General features: G+C 40.6%; 1 protein-coding gene across 3 annotated transcripts in view; it reads right to left on the reverse strand.

Annotated features, from left to right (window-relative positions):
• Nucleotides 1–3359: 3359 nt before the first annotated feature.
• tbc1d22a (TBC1 domain family member 22A) overlaps nucleotides 3360–27200 on the reverse strand; it is a 126300-nt gene continuing 102459 nt past the window's right edge. For all 3 annotated transcript variants that reach the window (XM_022749270.1, XM_022749268.1, XM_022749269.1), the window contains exons 13-14: nucleotides 23823–23918; nucleotides 3360–4059 (exon numbers count right to left, since the gene is read on the reverse strand). In XM_022749270.1, coding sequence (XP_022604991.1) covers nucleotides 3931–4059; nucleotides 23823–23918 — 225 coding nt within the window. In that variant the 3' untranslated portion in view covers nucleotides 3360–3930. The remainder of the gene's footprint in view (nucleotides 4060–23822; nucleotides 23919–27200) is intronic.

Genomic DNA, 27200 nt, shown 5'->3' on the forward strand with positions numbered 1-27200 from the left:
CACACACACACACACACACACACACACACACACACACACACACACACACACACACACACACACAGACAGTAAACTAACTGTAAACCTCCAACACTGTTGCCCTTAACATCCTTTGTCACCACTGGCATTTATTCCCCCACAGTGTTCAATATTAACATGTGCAATAAGGCAACATAACATCTTAAAAACTATAGTTGTAGGGCTTTGGACAATAAACAACACAACAATTGACTGTCTGCTAAGCCCCGCCTCCCTTAGTTACCGTTACTATGCCTGTCAAGCTTTCCATTCGCGACACATGCTTTAATGGTGGCAGATTTAAATATTGAAATTCTTGGGTAACGTTGGCAGGTGGTTGATTGATGGTGATGCTAGCGTTAGCATAAACACAGCATCCAGGACTGGCTTGGGGAAATAACACACTTCAACCTTTTTTTTTCCTTTTCCTTTTTTTTTTTAAACATAAAGTGTAATCGCACAAACTAATGTAGTTGTACATTCCTTACACTTTACTGCTTGTGTTTCTGACTTTGGAAAAAACAGACAAACTCTTTAAATGCTGAAGGCCCTAAACGCACCATTTCAGCATGTGGAGAAATGTAAAGCTCGACAGGCCTACCATGCTCAGTTAATGGTTACTAAGCTATGACGATTGCTGTGCACAGGAGCGGTTTAGCAAACAGTCAGTTGCCAAGTTTGGACTATTAATATGGTGTAAATGCCCATAGGATAAATAAACAGTTTACCTTGGCGGCTTACACACCCCAAAAACTAGATGTGCAAACAAAAAAATAAGATATTTTCTGTTTTTTTTCACAGCAAATTCAAAATGTCATACTATTGCTTACAGAAATCTAAAACCTTTCCAAGTTAATTTGAGGTCAAAAACATATCTAGGATGTTGTCTCGTGTCTCCAGAGTCAGGCACAAATTAATAGACTTGTCATGTAAACAGCATAAAAAAATAAAACCAAAAAAGGAGAAAGACAAATCTTTAAAATGCTGATTGAAAGAATATATCTGATACAAAAAGAGAGAGAGGGGGGAAAAAAAAGGCTATAGACTTTTAAATTAAGTGCAGTTTTTCCTTGTCAGAAAGCATGGGAGATGAGGGGCTTGTGAATTGGCGCGGGCTGTGTGAAAAAAATCCCGACGTGTGATCAAAGACTGACAGCTCTCACAGAAAAAGCCCTGAAACTTCCAAAGAAACACAACTCGCTCCCTCTCTCCTTCCATCTCCCCTTCACACACCTATGCACACCGTCTTTGCGGGGCTCGGGATGACAATAATGGATCCTGGCGGAGTCGCGACAGGAGGCTCCAAACGTTAACAGCTTTGTGTTATGTCATGAATGTCTGATTACCCCTCCCCCCTCTCCATCCACCTCCACCCAACGTTACACCAGTATGGTGCTACCGACTTTTGGTAAGATATCCCATGTGCTCTAAATGAACAGGACGATGCACGCAATTAAGATGGTGAAAGAGACAGAGCTACTGTAATGGTATGATTACAATGACCGGTGTTAAGTGGAAGGTCATGTGCACAATAATGATGAGCTTGTATTTAAAAGCACCTGCGGTTTTTGTTCAGTTATGTGCAGCTTGAAAAGGATTTCACATTAAAGGTAATGTTTAATAATAATAGTTATCTGTTGAGCCTGTTGCTTTTCTATCGTTCAGACCAGATTTTCCACTTATGGGAAAACACAATCAAATGCAACCAAACTCCTACTGCAGCAGAAAATGCATTTAGAAAATTTTAAAAATGAACTCTACTTTTGCCAGTCGGAGGATAACGCAATGGTGTGCAAAGCTACACTCTGATTACCTTCACTTTTTGTATAACATGTAGAGAGGAGCAACGATGGTCCTGAAGCTGAGTGAAGGCACAGCAGTGTATTATGAGTGTGTCCAGCACAACTCCAGGATGTTGTCCAACATCGCCGATGATTTTTTTTACTGCATTCACTGGGAAGCTGCAGAAAACCAAAGTTATAGCGTACTTGTTTCCAGTGCACACTAGCAGAGATGTTATGTTGTTAATTTTGCAGTAGCTCACTGCCGCTTACACATGATTCAATTAAGTGAACCAACATGGATCAAGCATGTTCAGCTACATTCTAAATGTGCAAGACGTCCTTAGAGATAGAGGCTGCAAGAAAACCCATAATCGGCTCTCATATGTTTATAGGCAAGATTGGCCTTATGGGTGAATATTAAGAACTATATTAACTATCACTGATTAATGTAGAGCCGCATAAAGGGAAATCCTTACTGAAACTTCACCTGAATTAAAGTCGTATTGTTGAGGTGGAACTCCTGCCCAGAGAATGTGTAAAGAAATATCTCTGTTTGAACTTATTCTGTGAACTATTGCACATTTACAAAACACATTTCATTTGTGCTTGCTGTTGGAAAGTCCTATGAAGTCTATCCTCGGAAAAATGTCAGACTATTTCCACCTACACCGAATCAACCAACTGGAAGGTTGCATGTGGCATTTTTTTTTTTTTTTTTTAAACACCCATGAAAACAGGGCCCATCAGACAGGAGGAGAGGAGTGGGTGAGGAAAACAGAAACTGTACCTTAACAAGCCAAAGTTATTCATTTTGATCTTCACTTCACAATTTCACAAATTTAGCTTCTTTGATGAGAATTTCATTTCTGAAATGAACAGAAAGCGTTTATTTTGAGCCCATACTGACGTGTGCATGTTTGTGTGTGTGTGTTTTTTTTTTTTTTTTTTTAAAGTCACAATATACGCGCCAACGTGTGTTGTGTGTCCATTCACGCCTCAGTGAGTGGATTTCCAGTTCTTACGACTTGTGTGTTACCGTGTGTTCTGAGGTAGTCTTAGGTCCAGAGAGGAGGAATAGATAATAGATAAGACATGGTCCTTCATAAAGACAGGTCTGAGGAAAATCGAATGAGTGGGAATAAGTAGCTTCTTACTCCTAATGGCTTATTACCTCTGATGCGCATCTGCGTATGTGTGACCCTCCTGACCTGCAGCCTCTTACCACTGTTTGTCTTACACTCAAAACGCTGTGATGCTGGAGTGCGGGTGGGAGAATAGGATTGAGCTGGTGTGTGTGGTTTGTGGAAGGAAGGAGACATGATTCTTCCCCTCTAGACTGACAATCTCTCTCTCTCTCTCTCTCTCTTTGTGAAATCCCGGCGTGTTCATGAAGGAAAACAATCTGTGTCCCTCCCGGCAGGATGCAGGAGGGAGAAAAAAGAAGAACAGAAGAGGACATGTTCCTCCGGGTTGTGTTGTGACCAGGAGAGGGGCTCAGATATGTAAACCGTCTAGCTCAGTGCCCTTTTGCCATCTTTCTTTGTCTTTGCAAACTGGAAAAAAAAAAAAAAAAAAAAAGGTCACATCTTTGCCACGGGGAACAAAGAACAATGTATTGCCATGGTATTGGAAATAACAGTAAGCAGGAAAGAACATTCTTCTGAGCCAGACTAGACCTCAGGCGGCGCTGAGCAAAGGCTCGTGGTCCTGCATCAGGCCTGAGGTCGTAGTTTTGAGGTGTCAGCTTGAGCGAACCAAACTCCGACACAAAGTTGTGGTGTGGTCTTTGACGATGAAGAAGAGGGATCTGCACTGGACTGCAGGAGTGCACATTTCAGAGCTGATCAGAGAAAAAAATAATTTAAAAAAAAAAGAAAAGGCTCCACATCAACATGTTAGAATGCTACACCACACGTCCTCCCAGTCATTGGCTGATTCGAATCTCTTAGTAGCTGAAAGGCCCGTTGGGCAATTTGGGAAAGGGAGGTTAAGAAAAGGGAAGGTCCTTCCTTGTAGGAAAAGAGGCCTCTAAGTTCAGTAGACGACTGTGGGGAAGGAAAAGGAGGAATAAGAGGAGGAGGAGGAAGAGGAGGAGGAGGAGGGGAGCAGCTGCAGAGCGCCACGCTTATCATCTCTTGTAGTGGTTGGGCGCGTCGGCAAAGGCAAACTTCAACCTGTAGGCTTCGGCCAGCAGCACACTCACTTCCTCATTGCCCCAGTGCATTGTGGGAAGATTTTGCAGGAGGATCATTAGCCCCTGTTGGAAAAAAAAAGAGAAAAAAAAAACATTTAGAGGAGACATTAAGAAACATAAAAGTCAGGAGTCAGAGGAAACTAGAAAACGACAACAACAGTTTCAGACGTATTGATGCAAGAAGACAATAAAGGCAAAGATAAATCAACTGTTTAATAGCAAAGAGGGTAGAGAAGGTAATAAGCCTATGTAGGCAGTAGTTGATGTCTTTTATGATATTAAAGAACATGATATATATGCAGAATCCTGATGCTCGGGTTGGCAACAAACCTCACACAACACAAATGAGAGGAAACCAATTAAGACAGAAATATAAATAATGGTGTTGACATCAAGACTCAATTCACAGCTGGTTATTATTGCGCAAGCTGGGGGCACCCTGGTGGCCTAATGCTTAGGGCGCCCCTGTTTCCTGCCTCTATCTTCACTGTCTATCAAAAAAAAAAAAGAAGCCAAAATCATCTTTAAAACATGTAATCTCTAACTTCATATCTTATCTGGAATGTATGTACGTATTAAGAAGGCACTGAAACCTGCCATTGGACTGCTCAGATCAGATCTGGAGGTGGTTTGGTTTGCACTATGATCAATATTCAGCCAGTTCTAAATGCAGTCGCTGCAGTTCACCAGCATTTATAAGAATAAATCCATGCAACAAGTTAATAAGTCACCTAATTAAGCCTCATCCAGCTGTCTCCAGCAGGTCCAGCAAAAAGCCACTGATGACCTGTTCCTCGGCAAACGGAAATAAGCCGAGCCAGTGCAGCAGTAGGTTGTTGAATGCTTCAATCAAGTTAATTAAGTGCTAATATGGTGTGTAGATGTGGCTAGTTTTAGAAGGCGGCTGCATCTCTGCCTTGGTTTGCTTCTTTAGCTAAGTCTTGACCATCACAGAGTGCAAGACTGCAACATATGAATGTATGATTTGAATATAATATGTAATATGTAATAATAACGTTTGTTCAGTTAGAGTGAAAAACTATTCCGGCCCCAGGTCTACACTGGACTCAGCACAGGACGCGTAAGCCCTGTTCAGAACATTAACATGCATCGCAGGTGATCCAATCACAAGTGGACAGCTCTGAGTACAGGTGTGAACTCACCCTCCACACTTTCATTATCAACCAAAAATATTTTACTATTTCAAATGGTTAAAACTTTATTTCATTGTTGTTGAGCTGCGCGCAGTGAAATGATTAGCTCAACCCCTCCTTACCCCGCTCTCTTGCTCTCTCTCTCTCTCTCTCTCTCTCACAAACACATTGAAAATGGACCCGTCCGTCATCATTGAACTGGCTAGAAACAATAAGGCATTTGGTCTTTGCAAACAGTAATGATGCACTGTGGGGTCCAAAAGACCACTTTCCCATTCAGGAATACGTATTAATTTGCATATAGAGCAGGAAGTGAGATCTGATCGCAAGTGATCGCAACACACATTTTAATGCCAGGTCTGAGCTGGGCCTTAGTTACACCAGCCTGTGGCCAGAAGTCATTATCTGTGTACTGTGCCCAAGAAGAGCAGATATAAATGGGCCCAGAAGTGACTTTTAAAAAACTACAGAGCCCTAAACTCTGTACAACTAAACACAACTACAGCATAAAATATGATTACAGGCTGTAGCCGCATTTGGGATCCCACAAAGTATACCCTTTGGGGTCTGGTATGTACGAATGTAATGTTAGTGTAGCAGACAGGCACGGTTACACTTGCTTTCTGCCTCTGCCTGTGTGTTTGAGTGTGACAGAGATGTTATTAACCGAGTCAAAGTGGTTTAATAACAGCTGTGAGAAAGAAAGAGAAAAAAGAGAGAGGTGGGTCGGGGGTACGGGGGAAAAAAAGGAAAGAAAGAATAAAGTGTCAAGTACAATTCAGTGAGGCTCACTCCTTTCCCCAGATTCCTGTTCAGTACATTACTGTGCAAGTACGAAGACAGACAACAGCAACACACACACACACGCAAGTTCAATCTTGCAGACTAATGCCTCTCTCTCAAAGGGGAATGAGACTGGTTAGCAGTGAGACAGACTGCTTCTGTGCGTGTGTGTGTGTGTGTGTGTGTGTGTTTGTGTACGTGCATGCTATGGATCAGTGTCCCGGGAGTTTTCATCATCAAGGCTGAAATCATTGCCGTGACAACAGGGTTTACAACCAATCATGGTGTTGATAATCACATCGAAGGACAAATCACATTGGGTCTTGTGGTGTCTACACTCATCTGACTCCTGAGCAGTTTGTTGCTGTCGTAGAGGCTGTGACTCTGGTACGAAAAATATTTAAACACCAGTTCAAGTATTTGAATATAACTGTAATGAGTCCGTGGAGTAGCATTATACTTAACCTCTATTTTATTAGCGTGTCAGAGTGCTTCTAAATTTTTATGCACATTCCACTCTCATCTTTCTACAACTGCCGAGAAGTTCGAACGACACAAAACTTTACGTGGCTATATTTACTACAGCGAGGCACTTTGTATTATTTCACCCTCCTACGAATTAAATCGAAGGTGTTTGGCTCCATTAATTTTTTCCTTCCTCGCTTGTTTTTAATGAGCCGGTGAGATGACCCCAATGACTTTTCAACAAAAAGCATTTGTATTCTGTGTGAGGGTGGAAAAGTGCAATTTTTTTTTTTTTCCAACTAATGAATCTCAAAGCTGCCATCCTACCAAGATTATACAGATTAGGCTGAGGTTTCACCTCTGTCTCCTGAATAACTAACCGCTAAACCCAGCTGAATATCAGTTTTGACATACAGTAACTTTTGAAAATTATTTTTCTTAGCTTGACTAGAAGAGTAGCTGGTGATTACAGCGGTGACTGACTTTTATAAGCCTTAGGCCCTTGAAATGTGTGAAAGCCCTGTTGGAGTATTTCAAAAATGCACAACCAGCCAGAGAACGCTGCTAAAAATGCTAACAAATTTGGCCTCCAGTGTTGTCAAACATTAAAAAAAAAAAAAAAGAGTCTCAGTTCATGATCAAATTCTCTATAAGATACTGCGTCATATCAAGACCATCAAAGACCAGCCTCTTGTTAATTCTGAATTTAAAAAAAAAAACCCAATATAATAGATGCTTCTTTAAGACCCGGACCTTGACTTTGAAAGGTTGACCTCATGACTTCCCCCCTAGTTCAGAAAGATGCACTTCTCTGAAGTATTTCCCCTCTGAGGGATGGAGAGAGAGACAGAGGGAGAGTGGAAGAAAGAGAGGAAGGCAGCCTGATCAGAATTCTGCTTGGCTTTCTCTCATCTGTATTCAATAGAGCATCACTATCAGCTCTCTCCTTTCATCACTCACCCTCTAACTCCGCATCACACACACCACACACCAACACCCCCAACACACACACACACACACACACACACACACACACACACACACACACACACACCACACACACACACACACACACACACACACACACACACACACACACAGCACAGCACACTACACATCAGGCGCACTACACACACACACACACACACACACACACACACACACACTCCAAATCCAACCATTTTGCTCACAGCTAACAGACTGCAGAGTGGATGCAAGCGTTATGTCTTTATGTTTGTGTTACGTCTGCTCATGTGAAATACAATCAGATGCTAAAAAAATGAATAAAGAATTAAAAACAATGTTTGAACTGTAGATGTCCTGCTGAACACCTGTGAGGCATGTTAGGCTGAATATAAATCTCCAGTAACTAATAGCTCATTTAAAGAGAACAAAGGCAGAAGTAAAAGAGAAAATAAATTATTAAGAACAGGAAAAAAAAAAAAAACATCCATCTGAGACTACAACTGATGTAACCACATGTAGTTCATGTGTCAGTCAGCCGTAACTACTACTACTTATGTGTACATATATATATATATTTATGTGATGTGATGTGGTGTATAGTATATATTATTCTACGCATCACCCCAGTGGTCCTGGGAGCCTGGGGCTAGACACCGTGTAGCTCCCATACTGTACCTTATTGCTTCAGGCTCTTCAGGCAAAAGGAAAGCCTCCCTCTGCTGTATCCTGGCTACACATGACTTGTAGAGAAATGAACGCTGAGGAGCATCGCTCGACTAAAAGAGTCATGTTAAATGAATTCTGAACGCCTGACAGTGGAGAGATTTATGAACTGAACCAGATAATTGGGATGCTGCTGATGTTGTTGATTTACACCAAACCTTTAATACCAGGGATGCGAAATGTTGCCTAATATTATTGACAATGACGGGTGTGTAATTGACTTAAATGCTTACTGAAATTTAAAGTCCCTCTCCACTCAAAAATGTTTTTTGCTCATTTTTTTTTACTTTGCTTGGATGTTTGACCTTCACACTGTAGAATAGAATAGAAACTGTTCACTAAAAGGCTGTTTTCTTATTCATCTGCTGAGGGAGGGAAGTTTCTCTGTGGTTACCTTAAATTTCAGTTTAAGGCGTTTGTGTGTGTGTGTGTGTGTGTGTGTGTGTGTGTGTGTGTGTGTGTGTGTGTGTGTGTGTGTGTGTGTACAAGATTTTTTTTCTGACATCACAACTAGTTCGGAAACCAAATCATGGTCCAATATAAGTTACCAGAGTGTGATGCTGAAAGTAGAAACCTCCAATGAACAAACACTTGTGAATGGACTTCCCAGTGAAGTAGGACACATGTTGTTTCTAGCATATAAACTTGCATATAAACTAAAGAGTATTGTCTTATATGTCTTAAAACTAAAGGGATTCTTTCAATTCATTTATGCTAATAAAGGACACGGTACAACCCGTTGAGTTTTTACACTCTGGTTCGTTTACCGTCGCCACTCCTGCAACTCCAACTTTGTACGATGTGTGATGAACAAATCACTTTATCACAAACATGAATGAAAAGTAATATCTAGCAGTACTCAGTGCTAAGGTTAGCAGGCTAAGCTAAGGAGCACTTTCCCAGAGGAAGCTAGATAGCCTCACTTGCTAGTGTGTAACAGCACAGCAGGCCCTCCGAAATATTTAATGCTGTAAAGGGACAGTCGTCTTAAGTTGCTAATAGAAATGGGCTCAGGTCGGTAAATGAGGGGAACTCAAATTGCACTTGGAATTAATCAGTTATATTAACAATGTCAACTGCTATAGCTTTGGCTAATGATGAGTTCATGACGCTGCTGATTTGGAGATGGGGCTTGTTTTTTAACCTCAGAAAATGACAGTTCAAGAATCTCTCACATCAAATATTCTCCCTCCAGCCTGTTTAGCCTCCACAGAATAGATTTGGATAAGTAGTAGGAGAGAAATTTACCACGTGATACCTTATCTTTATAAATCAACAGATATCATTAATTGCTTTACTGCAGGAGAAGGACCACCCACTGTTTAATCAAGTGCTGCTTCGAGCGTCACCGCCAAACCACACCCAAACAAACATATACACAACATACACATGAGTGCTCTCAGGCGTGCTCCGCCACACACGTTAATACCCATAGTGACCGAGGAGCTTCATTAAGAGCATATTTCTGCATGGTAACCATCTGCTGGCTATCACTTCTGTTGGGCTAATGACTTTAATACGGTTTAATTGCATACATCTCGCTGTCAGGGGGGAACGCTGCACTCACTCCACTCCACACAGGTGGCAACACTTCACGCTGAGAGGCCATGAGTGTCTGAGTGAATGAGCGTGCGTGTTTCCATGAGAGGAAAAAAAAAAAAAAAAGGGGAATCTGTGTAGGCAGTGAATTTCAATGTATGGTTAGCACGTGTTCGTGGGGGGGGGGGTAGAGAAGGCCATGCATGCAATCAGAAATGAGAGAGATGTGACAAAAGAGTGTGCGGTGCGATGTACGGAGATGTAAGCATGTTTGCTCTAGTGTGTGTTATAGGAAGGCATCGGTGAAAGAGATGATGAAGTAAACTGGAGGTAGAGGCAAGACAGAAGGAGGAGATAACGGTGTGTGTACACTGCCGGTGCGGACGGTTTATGCAGCTAGCCTTGCTGTGTGTGTGTGTGTGTGTGTGTGTGTGTGTGTGTGTGTGTGTGTGTGTGTGTGTGTGTGTGTGTGTGTGTGTGTGCTTGTGGTTATTCAGGCATGAATATCCATTTATCCCACAATACTAACAAACACATTGATCCACCATTACTGTATACAGTACACTACAAAAAAAAAAAAAAAGGCAATTAGCTCTCCATCTCCTACGCTTGGCAAGGCTTAAAGTGGTTAATGGCTATTGATACTGAGGGGAAAGCAGATTGTCAATAGAGTCAGTGCTAAGGCTCTTTGTTCAAAAAGAGAATGGGATAATGTATTGGTTACACAGAGAGCCAAGACCACTGCCAAGTGAAATTTATTCACAGTGTATATAGTTATCGTTTTAACCTGGATCTAACCGGGGTGAGCTGATTTAATACAGTCTATCCTAATCTGCACTCCACATTCATGCAGCAGCAGCAACATATGTTCGGTGTAGGATCAAAACCTTAAAGCTGGTATGGAGTAAATAAATGATAACCTGATGCTAAGCAGAGATGATTAACATGAAGACACCGGTTTTCAAAACAAACTTCATTGGAAGGTTGAGTCATTTGTGAGGACTGAGTTGGATGAAATGATGTACGTGCGATATAGATGAATATGAGTTATTAGAGCTGAAACCTCAAATTGAGTCAGAGTGAAAAGTTACTTCAAAGCAGATTGTAGCTATCAGCTATAATGGTGGCTTTTGTTAAACTCATACACTGAGACAAGAGGGAGCACACTGACACGTGTAGAAAAAGATAAAACACACAATTAAAGGCCCCTCTGCCTGAGAACCAAATAGCCAGTTTGCAGGCAGAATGAGATGGTGCTAAGTGAAGTGAGTACACTGAGTGCCCAAAGTCGCACGAGGTGCCTTGCTGTCTTTCCTGCAGTGTCAACCACAGCTCCCAGCAGTGAGCAGCTAAAGCCCCTGGAGAAATTAATGGGGGAGAGATGACAGGTGTGGTGTGCACAAACATACCAACAGACACACATTTGTGGCTAAAAATGGCAATCGTCTGTAGTAGCTGTTGTGAGTCTTTGACATGTATCATTACACCTCCGACCTCCTTTAACCGACACATCTACATGAACACTGACATGGAGATGCAGCTGCACGCACACAGACTGTCACCTACGAGCACGAGCACTCCAGGTTGCTGGTGGTGGTAATGGTGTTTTGCAGCACCCTGAGGTGTAATGGGCCCAGGCACTGCTCTGTCGGGGCCATTAGCTTGCTGTAGTTCGTATAATTACACAAAATGGGCACTCTGGCAAACAGTGGGTGCTAATGTAGGAGGGGGGCACTGTAGGATGTGGAGGTAAGAGCTGACATAGGATGGCACAGCCAAGTTGTCTTGTAAAAATGTTGGCTGGTAAAAAGCCTGGCAGATTAGTACAGACTGGTTTTGATGTTGTTTCTATGGATAATATATTTCTGTTGCCAAGTAAAGATGATTTTAGAGATGCTTTTTTTAAATAATTCTTTGTCACGTCTAACTTTCTGTTGAACTGATTTAATTTGTAAAAATGCAGTTTTTGAGCTATTATTCATTTTGTAGGAAAATGTAAAGCAGCTTCATTAGTTTAAAGAAATAGGTAAATGAGCTTCTTCACTTTGTTCCTGAGAGTAAGATGAGATCATTAATATCACTCTCAGGTCTGTGCAGAGGTGGCACAAGTCTGTGCATCTTAGCTTAGCTTAGTTTAGCTTAGCTTAGCTTAGCTTAGTTTACCAAGACTGGGAACAGGGGAAACACCCTGGCTCTGTCCAAAGTTAATAAAACCCACATAGTTCACTAATTAACATGTTATATCTGGTTTGTTTAATCTATGCAAAAAAACACAAATCAGTTGCCAGGCAACCAGCGGAGAATTCAGGAAAGTACTGCTCCCTCCCAGCCAAGAAACTTTTATGTTACCCCCCCCCCCTTAAAACCACAACGTGACATTTTTACATTTTGTTTTTGTAAATATTAAACAAACAAGACATAACACATTAATTATTGAACTTTACATTTGCTGGTAGGTGAATTTTGTATCTTTCCAGTCTTTATGCTAAGCTAAGCTAACTGGCAGCTGGCTGGAGTTTTCATATTTAGTGTACGTACATGAGAGTGGCATCAGTCTTCTCATCTATATCTTGGCAAAAGAGTGAATAAGTATGTTTCCAAAAATGTCAAACTATTCCTTTAGAAGTCTGCTACTTTTTACTTTTAATAATATAGTCGCACATAACGAAGCTTAGACTTTAATCTGGTCCAATTATGTACTTTTGGTTTTTTGGATGTTGCATACAGCTCTGAAAACTACTAAGTATGAATGTGTAAATATATCTGAGCCATTTTCTCATTTCACATTCATGCATTCCTGACATGCTTAATGTGCACTAGGTCAATATCAGTCCAAGAGTGTGGAAAGCAAACTAATTCATAAAAACCTGCTATGTCATGTATTAAAGGAAGAAAGATATTGCGACATGTGGGATGTGGGTAGAACCTTTGGTGATTTAAATACTGTGGGAGTGTGAATAAGATTAAAGCCTGTGAGAATGGGTGATAGATTGGCTGAATGCTTTCAGTTCACATGAAACCACAAGCGTGGGTGTTTGTGTTGAGGTTATTATTTGGATACTCCAACCTCTGCTGATACTTCATAAAAAGATTTGTTTAATGGTTTTTGATTAAACCTAAAATAAAAAAAGAGCAAATGGATAATCTTCTATGAGGAGAAACAAGTTAGATCACTTTCCTCTCCACAGTTCATGCTCACAGTGAGCAGGCTCTAGCCTTGCACCCATTCTGTACTAGTCAATGCCAGACCGATGACAAGTTCATAACCTTTGGAAAAATGCAGCCAGAAGCAATCTAAGTACTAAAACAGTTGTCTGTGTTCTGTGTATTGAAGCATTTACAGTGATATTTCACTCTGCTTGAGTAGTTTCACTTTTCCTTATGAAAAACTTCAAAGTTCAAGAGCAGTCAATATTCAACCACCCCCCCCCCCCCCCCCACCAAAAACCCATCCAAAATCTGAAACATTTTTCTCCTTGCACAAATTCAAACATGCAAATGAGTTCAGAGAACCACGTCATTTACTGCTGCACAAAAACTGGCAATATGAACAGTTCAATGGGCACTTCATCATGCAGAGGCCGTGTGAACTCTTACATGGTAAATTCAATAAAAGAAAAAAATAGAGCCTTAAGAGTTTAATTCCTGCCTTCACCCACTGCCAAGTTCAGAAAGGTTAATGCCACCCCAATCAAAAGTTCACGATCCCTGGAAAAACCCAGGAGCGGGAGTGTCTCAGCTCTCGCTTTGATTGCATGTAAGAGCATTTAAATTTAAAAATTCACGTCTCAAATTTATGTCTCACTTCATGAGCCAGCCCATTCCTCAAATCTCTCTTCTTCTCCTTTTCTTGAAAATCTATTCATCCCCCTCCTCCTGCTGCTGCTCCTGCAGTCTGTTTTTTCCTTACGAGTGGGTCGATATTGCTGTTTATTTGGCATTTTTGTGTCTTAACTGAGTTGAGCAGGGGGGCATGCGCTTGGCTTATGGGCTGACAGAGCAACTCCCGTTATTCTGTTATCTTAGGGCAAAAAAGCCATAAAACTCTGACTCCTCCTATCTCCTATTTCCCTCTCTCGTGGATAAACCTCAGCCAGTGATAAAGTCGGTAATGACACTCAGACGTCACGCTAATCACCTCACACACGATTGTCTTGAGCTGATAAATGCTTTTCGGAGACTCATGGCAATGGCAAACTTGTACCTGCGTACACTGATCAACAGAGCGACAACACCACTCTATTTTACAGCTAATATACAATTGTGTTTGTGTCCATATTTTAGCACAAAGACAGACACACACACACACACACACACACACACACACACACACACACACACACACACACACACACACACTCACTTACTTACTTTTGGTCCACCCAATGCCACACTGTGACTGATCACTACAGACTTTACAAGCAGCTTTGGTCATCAAAATCATACAGCACAATAATTCAGCACACCAGCCCACGCAAGTTAGCCTTACAGCCAACTTCAGCTGTCAGTGATGGAGAGCACGGAGGAGGAAGGGGAGCAATGAAAGAAGGATGTCACAGAATAAAAGGCAGGATGGGGTGGAGGGCTACATAATTACTTCCACCATATTAAGCTCTCTGTTTTTCTCTCATTTTTCCCTTTTCTCCTCTTGCTTCGGCACAAATAGATTCATATGCCACATCGGGTGAGGCACTCAATCAACGGGGTGATTATTAAAAGTTGTTTACCAAGGGTGGCCTTGTCTCACTTTCAGCACTATTGACTACAGCACCATCCATCAGAAGAGCTGCAAACCCCAGAGAAGGTCTGCTCGATACAAGCCAAGTTTGGGAATAAAGTTCTGGGGGAGAAGATGAGGAGGTCTCGTCGTGATAAATGGGTGAAACGTATGAAATTATTCAAAGAAAAACAAAAGAAAGGCGCACATATACACACTGAAACAGCTTATCAGAGCCCACATATATATACTGATGCAACACACAAATGCAAATTAGCAACCATTTCACGATGAATATCCCACACTAAAAAATGAACATTCATGAACATCAACATGATATTTTTTTTTTTTTTCAGTTTTAAAATACACTGCTGCCAATTTATTATAAACGCTGCAAGGTAAAATGTTCAGTTGACAGTGAGTTAGAGCAGCGTTTATTCAACTCTTTGGCCATTTTTTTTTTAGATCTTTGTTATTGGTGACCTTGGCGGCTCAATTCTACAGAATGATTTTTTTTTTCATATCACATCATAAAATAACAGAGAAAGGAAAGTGCATGTAAATGGCACTGCAGTATATACAGAAAAAGTGCTTTTTCCAGTAGAGGGCCCTACGGACTACGGTGTTTATAATATTCTGCAGCATTTGTGCTGGCAGAGTAAGACATCTAGAGTGACCAGATGTCCCGATTAAATAGTGGGAGCTCCAATTTTCCAGCATTTGTCCTGGCGCCCTGACAGGGACACGCTTTGTGCTGATAACTAGACTGAATGGATTTGAGTTTTGTTTTTCCAAAAATAAACTTTTAAAATAGATCTTTGTGAAATATGTCACCATGCAAAAACAACGAGTAAATGAAAACTCTACGTAGAGGGAGGAAGAGGAGGATGTATCAAAGCCACAAACTGGATATAAGTGTTGTGAATGTAAAAAAAAAGAAAAAGAAAAAAAAAGAACAGAAACATCTATAGACACTCATTCTATTTGCATAACATGAATACGTTATCTTATTGATATCATGCTGAAAATAAGTTAATTACATGTCTCGCCACATGTCCTGATTTTTCTCCCCTTTATATTTATCCATCAATAATGAACACAACACAGAGGTGCGCCTCCTTCGTTGTCTCTTGATATGCTTTGATTCTTTTATTCCCAGGCAGTTCTATCAGCTTTACAAACACAGTGTTGTTTAGAGTGTGGTGCGTTGCATGTGCAGACGCTGCGGTTGCTAACTCATTCAACTGCTAATACACACATACACACACACACACACACACACACAAATTATGCAACTGGGGGCTGTTTTGTGTATTGTTCCTCAAATAAAGTGTACATAATCACCGAGTAATGGCAAAGCGGAGATTCGCCAAAAAGTGGAGCCAGAATTTGAGGTTTTTCATCCTCTCTACAATATAAAATTAATCCTAAACAAAGTTGTGTTCCCAGTCATCGTGATTGAAATAGTGCTGACATTTACAGAACACCCTGGTTCCTCTGGAGTGCCCTCCTTTCCTTTATTGCTAGGGCTGCCTAACCCAAGGCGCTCTCCACACATAACTGATCTGAGGACAGATGCTGACATTTGCAAAGGTCCACAGTTTTTCACACACCATTAATTAAGGTGAAAACAAATCTTTGTCTCCCTCTTTCAGTCTTCCACCTCTCACTTTCTTTCCATACCACAGCTCCTCTGCACGTCTTTGGGGGGAAAAAAAAAAAAAAAAAAATTGTAGTGACAGTGAGATTCCATTTACACAGAACTAATAGCTTTGCGTTCACAGAGACGCTGGGCCTCACATTAACAGTCGAGATGGGGATCCTCTCGACGGGGGCTATTCAGCAACGCTTGCTAATGAAATCTCAAGGAAACAGTGTTAAATGGTCGCGATCAAGGGGGTTACACTGATGACTGTGAAACCCACGCCGACAAATAAAACTCAACAAATTTTTGTTGCGAATGGACGCAAATGGGAGGCCGTCCTTGTGAGTCTACAGATTAACTTAAGTGCTGCTTGACCTTTGACATAAAGAATTAAATGACAGATAATAGTCTAATTTCCCTGAACATGCTAAATCAAAAAAGATGTTATGTAATGGACTAGCAAGTTTTTGTTTTTTTTTGTGTGGCATTTTTCATGTAAATACAGTAGGTAGACTGTATAAATGAATGTCATAGGAATACTAACAGAATATAACTTTAACAAGGTCTTTAGTTGAGCACCCAGCTGTTTCTTTTATAAAATTCAATTATATATAATATACAATATGTGTCTGCATGACTGTTAAGGTACAATACATGAGAACATAAAAATATGTTTGCTGTTGGAAAACTGAATATTCACATTATCAAGTGAAGAGGGCGTCATCCTGTACATGCTCTATATTCTATATGCATAAAAAAACATCTCAACAAAAGTTGCACGTTAACACACCTGGAGAGAATCAGACGTATTGCGCGTGGAGAATAAAGTGTGTACTAAGTATGTAGGCGCCTTTTCAAAACTTTTGATCTCTGCGCCGAAAGTCAAGGTAAATTGCGCTGCACGCATGACAACACTGCTGACTTCAAAGAGCTGAAGCTGTATCATATACAGTATGTTGGATAATTTGTGAAAGATATACAGGTCTTATTTGAACACATTTAAAAGCAAAAGGTAGAGAACAACACCTGCTCAAGCACCATAAAAATATGGCAATTGTGTCTTTAAAGCTTGTGCACCAGCTGGAATTAAGTGAAACAGTCCCTTATGAGACTGTCACCTTTAGAAATACAAATTGGAAAATTGCTAAATTGCAAAAGCAGCAATACTTCACTTCTTTATGTCATATATTACAAGGTGACATTTGTGCCAAAACCTGACAAGACGCCTCATCTCTGTGAATTTCTGGCTGCTGGGTTGAAGTTATTGCTTGGTTTCGAAATACCACTGAAAAACATGGCAATTTGTTGCTTCTGAACTTTGAGGGGGGGCCTTTCAAATTCATACTGGTCCACTGTCACATTTCCAGGCCCAGAACCAAGCAGCACCAAATATGTGGGCTTAAAAAGCAGAGGGCTGAGGTTTTTTCATAGTCACTCAGAGGCAGTTCTGCAGCAGCCCCGTTGGTGTCTGCAGGTAGTGCAGACTAATGGGAATGGCACTGACTGTGCTGGCATTTCCTAAAAACGGCAGTGCAAACACATACCTGCATAATATCTCTCTGCTTGCCCATTACTGTGTGTGCTGTGTGTGTGATCGAAAGTGAATATGTGTGACAGGTGATGCATGAATGTGTGGGTAAAACGGTACAGTGGGAGAGTGTTTGTGTGCATGTTTATGTTGTTGCGCGAAGCTTTGAGTGACAGAAAGTGCGTAAAATGTCTGTGTGTGTGTGTGTGTGTGTGTGTGTGTGAATGTCTGTGCCTGTGCTAACTTATCCATGCAGGCCAGGCCTGCAGTTAGCAGTAGAGTGTTAGCTGAAGTGGAACGGTGGAAGGCAGATTGCTTGGGGAGTGCCATACTCCTGCTTTTCATTTAGCAGCTAAACCAATCCAATCCCACAACCAGGGGAGGAGATTCACAGTTACTCTCCGTACTATGTTTGATAACAATGCATGAATTATCCTTTTGAAATTACTTTCTGCATGCATTTTTTAATTAAAACTATTAAAGTGAATCAATCATTTGTGTTCCCTCTTAAGACCCCAAGCATGTAAAACGCCAGCAGTGTGTCATACACTGCTGCTTCTCGCGTTCTTCGTTTTACAGTAGAGGCAATTAGCTTTCACGTTTTACTACGGAAAGTGACTACACTGCAGTGGCTGAGCAGATTTAGAGGGTTATGTCTTTTAAATTGACCTCCAAAGAAAAACTTGTTTGTGAGTTTGAATGTCACTTTGAGAAGTGGTGAAATATAAGACAAGTATTACGATTTCAAAGCAGGATATAAGTTCTTATCTAAATGATCATGTTAATTTGTTTCAGGCATAAACAGGTTCCCAACCCGGTAAAGTACAAATCAATCAGAGAAATAATGTATAACAACGAAACAAAGGAACAGGCTTCTAATGTTGTACTGTGCTAACTAGCTGCTAAAAGTCTAGTTAGCCTCCAGGCCTGGAGAAATTGGAGAAGTAATTCAATGTAATAATGAGCAGATTGATGAGAACAGGTTGGAAACCTTTATTATATTGCTGGGCGCATGTGCTGTTTGTGTATATGTATGTTCTAGGCTTTTTTTTTTTAACTTGTGTTCTAATGCATGTGTTGTATTGTCTTTTTTATTTAATATTAATATTTTACTGCCTTTTAATTGTTGTTTCTGAACCATTTCCTTTATCATTTCTGAGGCAATTATTTTGTTGTCACTGTAAAGCTTGCTAAAATTAGGCAAGCAGAAACAGATTACACTGAGCTGACATCGCCTTCAAAAAAACACAAATGTAAACCTCATGCTGGAGCTACAAGAAAACTCAGGGAACATGAAAATCAGTTGGCCTCATCCTCTGGACAAACAGATCAAAGCAATCCAACTGACAGCTGTCCAGATATTTCACAAAAGGACAAATCAGGGAATCACCAAAGCCACTATGATTCATCATCTGGGAACCATGAATATCCTTTCGAATATGAATATTCCACCAACAGGTGGAGCTAGAGGAGAACTCCGGGGATGACCAGGAGGCTTCATCCTCTAGGGAACATAAATGCCTGTACAACATTTCATGGCAATAGCTGCTGAGATATTTTGGTCTTAAGTCTGACTGACACACATTGCCATCACTAGAAGCCCTCTACTCATTATGTCAATGTAAAAGTGACATGTAGGTGGGAAAGAAAAGAAAGAGCAGGAATAAGTGACAGGTGAAAAGAAAGACAGAAAGGCAAAATGAAAGACAGAGATAGAAGGAATCATAAAAAATAAAAATAAAAACCCAAAACAAAACAAGCAGAGAAATGAAGAGAGGCAAAAACAAAGCATTTGGGAATTAGCAACATGAAACAGAGCGACAGAGCCACAGAGAAAGACAGAAAGAGAAAGAAAGGCAGACATGAGAGGAGAGGGTTGCTGGGTAAAGCATGTGGAGATAAGAGCTGTTCAACAGGCCCTTAAGAACCTGGCAGGCCCACGTTTGAACTCTGAGGCTCAGTGGATCAGAGGCAGAAATCTCTTGGAATTAAACCACTAAAGCTGAGAAGAGAAGAAATCTTTACTTTTCTCTTTCCCCACTGACACTAATCAGTGTCAGAAAAATACTTAGTAAATTGTATTTGATAGATCAATTTGAGAAAATGAAAAATTTTCTTTGAAAGCGTCAACCCTTGTACCACCGGGCAAATGTGTAAATGTACGTACCTTTTATCTTTCAGAAACACAGACATGACTGTTTGGAAATTCAAATTCAAAGTAACATTTCATTCCAACACAGATACACACTTTGATTCTGAACACACAGACAGACAGACAGACAGACAGACATATATATATATATATATCCAGACAATGCACCCACATGAACACACACATGAACACACACATGAACACACAAACACATTCAGGGCATCTGTGTTCCATTAAGTATTTGTTTATGTCTTCCCATGAAGACATAAACAAATAGGCCATGAGAGATCATTTGCTGTATATTGGGCAGGGGAAAATGCCAGGATGACATTTGGCTGTGTATGTGTATGTGTGTGCTTTTGTGTGTGTATGTCTTTGCGTGACTGGGTTTATGGGGGGGACGAAGGAGAAGGCCAGACTCTTAGGAGTGGCAAGAGAAATAAAGTATATGGCATGACTGCTGTATTGATGGTATTAGTGCTGTAAGGAATGCACATTATCTTGAATTTATCGAGGCAACAGGTAAATGCTAACGAAGCGCTGAGTTTGTATTAGCAGGAAATAGCATCAACAGAAAGTGAAAACAGGAGTGGATAAAAAAAAAAAAAAAAAAAGGGAGAACTTTTGTGGAAAAAAAAAAGTGAAAATAAAAGAAAACGAGAAGTAGAAATGAAGGCCTGTGTCTTATATAGGCCTATTTTAAATAAAGGCCCAGTTCTCCCTGCAGTTGAGGCCACTATTTAGGAATTCATGGTATCTACAAAGTCTTTTACCATATTACCACAGCAGGGCGAGTATTTTCTAAAGCTTCTTGCAGTCTCCGTGAGGACTATGTACTCCTGGGGTTTCCTCATTTAGGAGTTCTGAATTCAAAACTACTACTGCAGAAAAGTTTGAACAGACTTTGGAGTGTATGCCTGAGTACATGTTGAAGATACCCACTGCGGCCTTGGTTTCCAATTATTTCCAACAGCAGAAAAATGTTTTAAAACCAGACCAAAAATCTCTGCTGGCAGCTCTTTGAGGCTGCACTCACAGTGGTTCCTTGAGCTAAATGCTAACATCAGCATGCTAACATGCTCACAGTTTTGTGTAATGTTAGTGTAAGGTTGTATTCTTTTATTTTTGCATGTTGGCAACTTTGGTTTAAGGACGTTAAGAATGTGAACCTTAGGTAGGCTGCTGACCTGCGGGGGAGCAGGATTCCAAGGAGTCCATTGCACATCTGGGTTTTATGGTTATATTGTTGTTTAGGAGTTTATCTACGTCCCTGCTGAGATTTAGTGATGCACTCCCTTCCAGGAGGATGTAAGCAATAAAAGTGAAACACAGAGGGAAAGGTCTTGAGGTTAACAGACGATAGTTACCATACTCAGATCAATTAAGGATATAAGCAGCTCGAGTTCTGTCATTCAGTGAGAGACTTGGTGTACCCAGCACCAGATCTGTCCTCCGTGCACGAATAAACCAGCCAAACTGAAGTGCTGATTTGTTGTTTACCATTCCTTGGTCACAAGAAGTCATCTTTTCAGTTAGCTAATCATCACTAACCGCGAGGTTCAGCCGAGGTTGACTGGGACGCCTTTAGTTTTGCAGTTTTTTGGTCATAAGCCAAAGTACTGGTTGAATTAGACATGATGATGATGATGATGATGATGATGATGATGATGATGATGATGATGATGATGATGATGATGATGATGATGATGATGATGATGATGATGATGATGATGATGATGATGATGATGATGATGATGATGATGATGATGATGAAGGGAGAGTGAGTGGATCACCAAAGACTTTACAGTTCATCCCGAGGGGGACATGAATGTGTGCACCAAATTTCATGGCCAATCATTCTAAATCATAAATATGTTCATCATGGTCGTGCTACAGAAGGAATCGTCAGGGGATCAGCAAAGTTATTAGAATTCATCGTCACGGGACCATGAACGTGTGAACAAAATGTTGTTCTGTCTAATAGATGTTGAGATATTTCACCAGATTGGGGAACTGCAGCCGGCACGACAAGTAACGTCAGAATATAACAGTAATTACGATTCATCGGAGCACAATGAATGTCTGTAATGTCGTGGCAATCTCTTCAATAGCTGTTGAGACTTTTCCCAAAAAACAACCTCGTGCTGGTGCTAAAGATCACGTAAGGGGATGACCAAAGTCAGTTGGCCTCATCCTCTGGGGATCATGAATGTCCGTACAGAATTTCATAGCAATACAGCCACTAGCTGACTGACTGATAGACTGACAATGCCATGACTAACAAGCACAGAGGAGGAAATTATAACTGCACTGTCACTTAAAGGTGATTTTTTTTCACAATAATGCGATGTGAAGTCACAAGCCTCTGTCATACTTCACATATTCTGATTATGCAAAAAGAATGAAGCTGACCTAGCTGTCTTAAAATTGACACTGTTTAGGAGCTTCTTGAATTCATGATGATTTTTCAGTCTGCCATTGTTGACCTCACGTCAGACTCTATCTTCTCTCAGTCTTCCAGCTTTGTCTTGTTCAAATGACCAAATATTTCCATAAATGCACACATTTCTTTTTAACCTCTGTAACACAAGAGTGGACACACAGTAATACTACACAAAAATTTGCAAGGCTTTTCTGTGCACACAGTTCAAAACGCTACAAAAATCCATAAAAAAAATAATAATAAAAAAAAAAATATCCTGAAGTTCAATCTGAAATGGAATCGAACAAAAAGTAGCAATTTTATTTGAGCTTAAACTTGACTGATAGAAAAGGGGAAAGGGCGAGAGAGGCTAAGAAGAGTATGAAAGTAAGAACAGATGAATAAGTTGATGTCTCATCTTCAAACTCAGACAGCCTCCAGTGTCTCACTCAGTTGGTGAATCAGCTTTAATCAGCCAGCCTCCATCTAAAACACAGATTCTTTAGAACTCTAACCCTCTGACTAGTGCTGCTTTTTAAGAGTTCGCCTGATTTGTTACACAGTAGGAGTCATAGAAAAGATCGAGCGGAGGGCTTGAATGTCATTGTCAGGAACGCACATTGAGCAAGTTTAACCCCCTTGCTTTGGTTGTTATTGCACTGGTTTTGATCCCCTTTTTCTTAGGAATAACTACCTAAGTGGAGTTACAGTAAAACTCAAATGTGCAGAACCTTGGAAAGACCTAAGAGTTATTCCTCATTCAAGCCAGGAAAAATATAATTCTTCAGTGACTTCATTAAATAAAATCCAGCACAAAAGCAACGGTCACAGAGACTGCTTCTATCATGTCATTCATACAAATTGCCCCACTTTACTCACACTGTGGGAAACCATTTTCAGATTTGTACTAACATGCTTTAAGAATTTATATTCCTTTCCAAAAAAAGTCTGTATGGCAATCCGGCCGGTAGGTAAAACAATATGGAGCTGGGAGAAACATGCTCTTAACTTTGTGTATTTGTCGAAATGTGCGTGCTTGTGAGAAAATGAGGACAATACAGAATGTTTACAGTACTGTAAATAAAATTTAAAAAAAAATCAACACATACATGACCACATGATGTCCAGACATAAGGACATATGTGATGAAAGTTAAGTTATGATGCGTAAAAAGAGTGGACAGAAAAGACAGGATAGCTTGCTGAAAAACTGGAAACCAAAAAAAAAAAAAAAAAGAGCAGAGGAGAGAGCAGCCAAAGAGCAGCGATGATGTTTGTATGTGATGATATTGGACTGTGTTGCTACTGTTAAGAAGCCAGGTCCCCCAGTGAGCTGGCAACCAAAGTCACCTTCTGGCAGCTGTCTACTGTCATCTACTAATGCACTCACAACGACTTTTGAACCTCACAGCTAATGACCAGGGAGGTAATGGAGAGGGATGTAGGCCATGAACAACTCTACAACAACACTCTGCTGTTTTACTGTGGGTATTTTATTTTATTTTTTCCTACACAACCGGGACAACTGAGATTTAATCCACATAGATATAAAGCTATGTTACAGTATATCACCATCGGTGTCGGCACCTGCGTATGAAACATGGCATGACGCGCAGTGTGTATGTGTTCCTGTGTGTATCTTTGCTGTACGTGTGGATGCCAATCTGGGTGTCACTTCTAATGTAGAAACACAAAGGTTTATGGCGCCCCCGGTGTCTTTGCGTGCACATTACCTGAAAATCCCTCTCTTCTAGAATCTCTTTCCTCCACCTCACCAGGAAGGCTGCACACACATAGAGGTGGAAATGGGAGAAGCCCTCTGGTTCAGCCTGGTGTGAGAGAGAGAGAGAGAGAGAGAGAGAGAGAGAGAGAGAGATGAAAACGTTGAGGACAGATGTGGTTTCATACGAAGTTCAATATTTCACAGCCGTAAAACAAATAACACCTCCATCACAGATACGTTACATCTAATAGAAGTTGAACGAAGTAGAGGCGGCCTCTCTTTACTTTCAGAATATCTATAGCTTTTCATCACATTTCATTCCAAGAAAGATTTACAATCTTTTTTTTTTTTTCTGCCATAGGCACAAAAAACAGGATGAGAAATGAAACATTTTTTTGTCACAATCCAGACATTTACATTTGCAAGGCGACAGAGACAAAGAAAGATACAAATCCCCTCTTCTTTCCACAGCTTTTTATTACAGCCCCTTGTTAAATTTGGCAGCAATGAATTAAGGGGGGGGGGGTTTCCTTGTTCTATCTAGATTTAGGAGTTAGGTCTTAGCAGTCCACGCTCCCTTAAAGGTGGGATACAGTATCCAAAGTGCATCTTAAAATGTGAGATTTTCTGAATGCACTCTGGCATGCTCTTCGGGAGGTTTAGTTCCAAACATATGATATTGTGGGCTTAAAATTCATGGAATCAAAGTGCGGAATTGCACCATGAATGTCTGTGTGTGCTACCCAGATGTACATGAGTGGAGAAAACACACACACACTAACACACACTAACACACACTAACACACACACACACACACACACACACACTAACACACACACACACACACACACACACACACACACACACTCACACATACACTATCTCACACACACACACACACACACACACACACAAGCGTGCTCTCTGATGTGTCTTCTTTGATAGTATGCTGCATTCAAACATACTCAAATTTTACTACCAAGGCATCATTTAAGCTTTCAGGAAACTCACACACACATTCACTCACTGACAGATTCGGTTATACACCGCATGTATAACAGAATCTGTCTCTTTGGTGAGTTAATAAAGAGCCCAATGCTACACACATGTTCCAACAATCACACACACACACACACACACACACACAAGCGTGCTCTCTGATGTGTCTTCTTTGATAGTATGCTGCATTCAAACATACTCAAATTTTACTACCAAGGCATCATTTAAGCTTTCAGGAAACTCACACACACATTCACTCACTGACAGATTCGGTTATACACCGCATGTATAACAGAATCTGTCTCTTTGGTGAGTTAATAAAGAGCCCAATGCTACACACATGTTCCAACAATTCAGCTGTGTTTAGCACATCTGTGTGTTAATTTACATGGTTCCAATTAGACAGAGGCTGTAGTATAACTCCTTCTTACTTTATCTTGGTATTGTAGCTAACTGTAAGTGCTGCTCTTTAACCACCATACTCATCTGTATATAACAGCGAGCCATAACTCTGCAGGAATTAACAGAAACTGCCTTTCTGCTGCGATAATTGAATTTCCCTCCAGGAAGGAAGAAAGGAAGGAACAAACAGATTAAAAGTGGATAGATAGATTTTAACAGAGAGATGGTGTTATAGAAATAAAAATCGCTCTCCTGCTTTTTTTCACAGCATTGTTGTTTCTCTTATGTTCGGGCTTTCTAAGGAGATTGATCCTCTCTACGCCTTTGTGTATGTCTCCTGTTGTTTGGGTTTCCTCTTACTTTACCTCCCACTCAGAATGATTTTCAGAATTTCCCAACTGAGTGTGTGTTTGTGTGTGTTTGCGAGAAGGAAATGGAGAGAGTGAAAGAGGGAGGATAGAGTGTGGGGAGAGAAGAAAAGAAAGAAGAAATAAAAAGAGGGGTGTTTGTGAACAGCGAAGCGTAGCGTGATGCGAGTAGTAAACTGGCAGGTGATTGGCTTGTTGGTCTAACCTTGCAGCTCCAATCCAAACAAGTGAAGCAAGTGAACACACACACACACACACACACACACACACACACACACACACACACACACACACACACACACACACACACACACACACACACACACACACACACGAAGGAACACAGATGAATGAGTATATGAGTGGCATACAGGAGCACAATGTTTATCAGTCCCCAAAGATTTGCACAGTTTTAATTTCCTTTCTTCTATGAGTTTGTGTGTGTGTGTGTTTCTGTGTGTGTGTGAGTTCATGGTCGAGGGCAAAAGTGTACTCTTTGGGAGTGTGAAACTCTATTTCTTCCCCCTCTCCCCCTCTTTCTCAATCACCCCTCCATCCATCCTCTGCTCTGTTGCCTCTTTCAGTCTCATTCAACAAATGTCTGTCACACCCTCTTCTCTCACTTTCTCATTAATACGCCTGTGAGGAATATTTCACAAATTAGAAAGTGAGTTATCATTCTCAAAAACAACTTCTCTTAACAAGTAATCTTGATATTTTGATTTGCCACCAATCATTTCCACGGTGATCTGCCATTAACTTGAAATGTATTGACTGCAGCAGGAACGGGAGCCTAAGTAATGACAGTGGATATGACTCACTCTGTGGATGGCAGCGGAAAAATGGCGGAAGAAACAAGAAAAAATAAATAAAAAAAGCTCGCAACTCAATCACTTGTATGACAAAGCATTTAAAGTGCAAAATCCCGCATCTGTAGTCACATCACCACAGTAATGTTCCTTCCTCGTAATGTCACGGACATGTAAGACGCATGAAAGGGAGCATTACATAGTGGGATTAGTATGCACAATGAAAGTGTGCGTATTGTAATAATAAATACAATAATAATTATTTATAATTAATCAGCTTTAGTTGTTCTGTACTTTACTGTGGTACATTGATTTAAAATGTTTTAAGCTCATTAGTGATGAAACGAATGGCTTATTAGTTGACTGACGGAAAATAAATCGGCAACTTTGATAAAAGATTCACGCAGGGTTCCAGCTGATCAAACGTAGAGAATTCGACACTTCTTTATGTTTTATATCGTATAAACATTTTTCACCATTTATGGTTCGACCGATTGCTGAAACCCTATTCCCCTCAGTTATTTTTTTTTTTATCCCTCTATTTAATGCTTAATCACTCATGTAAACATAACAGAACCACGGTTAATGGCTTACACTGAAGAAGACGTTTGTCAAGTGGCCAAAAGTAGATCTCTGCGTCGAGGAGGGCTGCACTGTTTTTGCCGTATTTTAAGGGGGATGTGGTCAGCAAAACATATTTGATACAAGAAAATCTCTTTTGGTTATCTCCCTATAAAGTGACCAGTTCAGGGTGTAAACTTTTTTTCTTTCCTTCATAGCAAAAGGTCAAAGAGTTTTTAAATGCCTTT

The sequence above is a fragment of the Seriola dumerili genome, unplaced genomic scaffold, assembly GCF_002260705.1.
Source record: "Seriola dumerili isolate Sdu_G_001 unplaced genomic scaffold, Sdu_1.0 BDQW01000138.1, whole genome shotgun sequence".
Classification (NCBI taxonomy): Eukaryota; Metazoa; Chordata; class Actinopteri; order Carangiformes; family Carangidae; genus Seriola; species Seriola dumerili.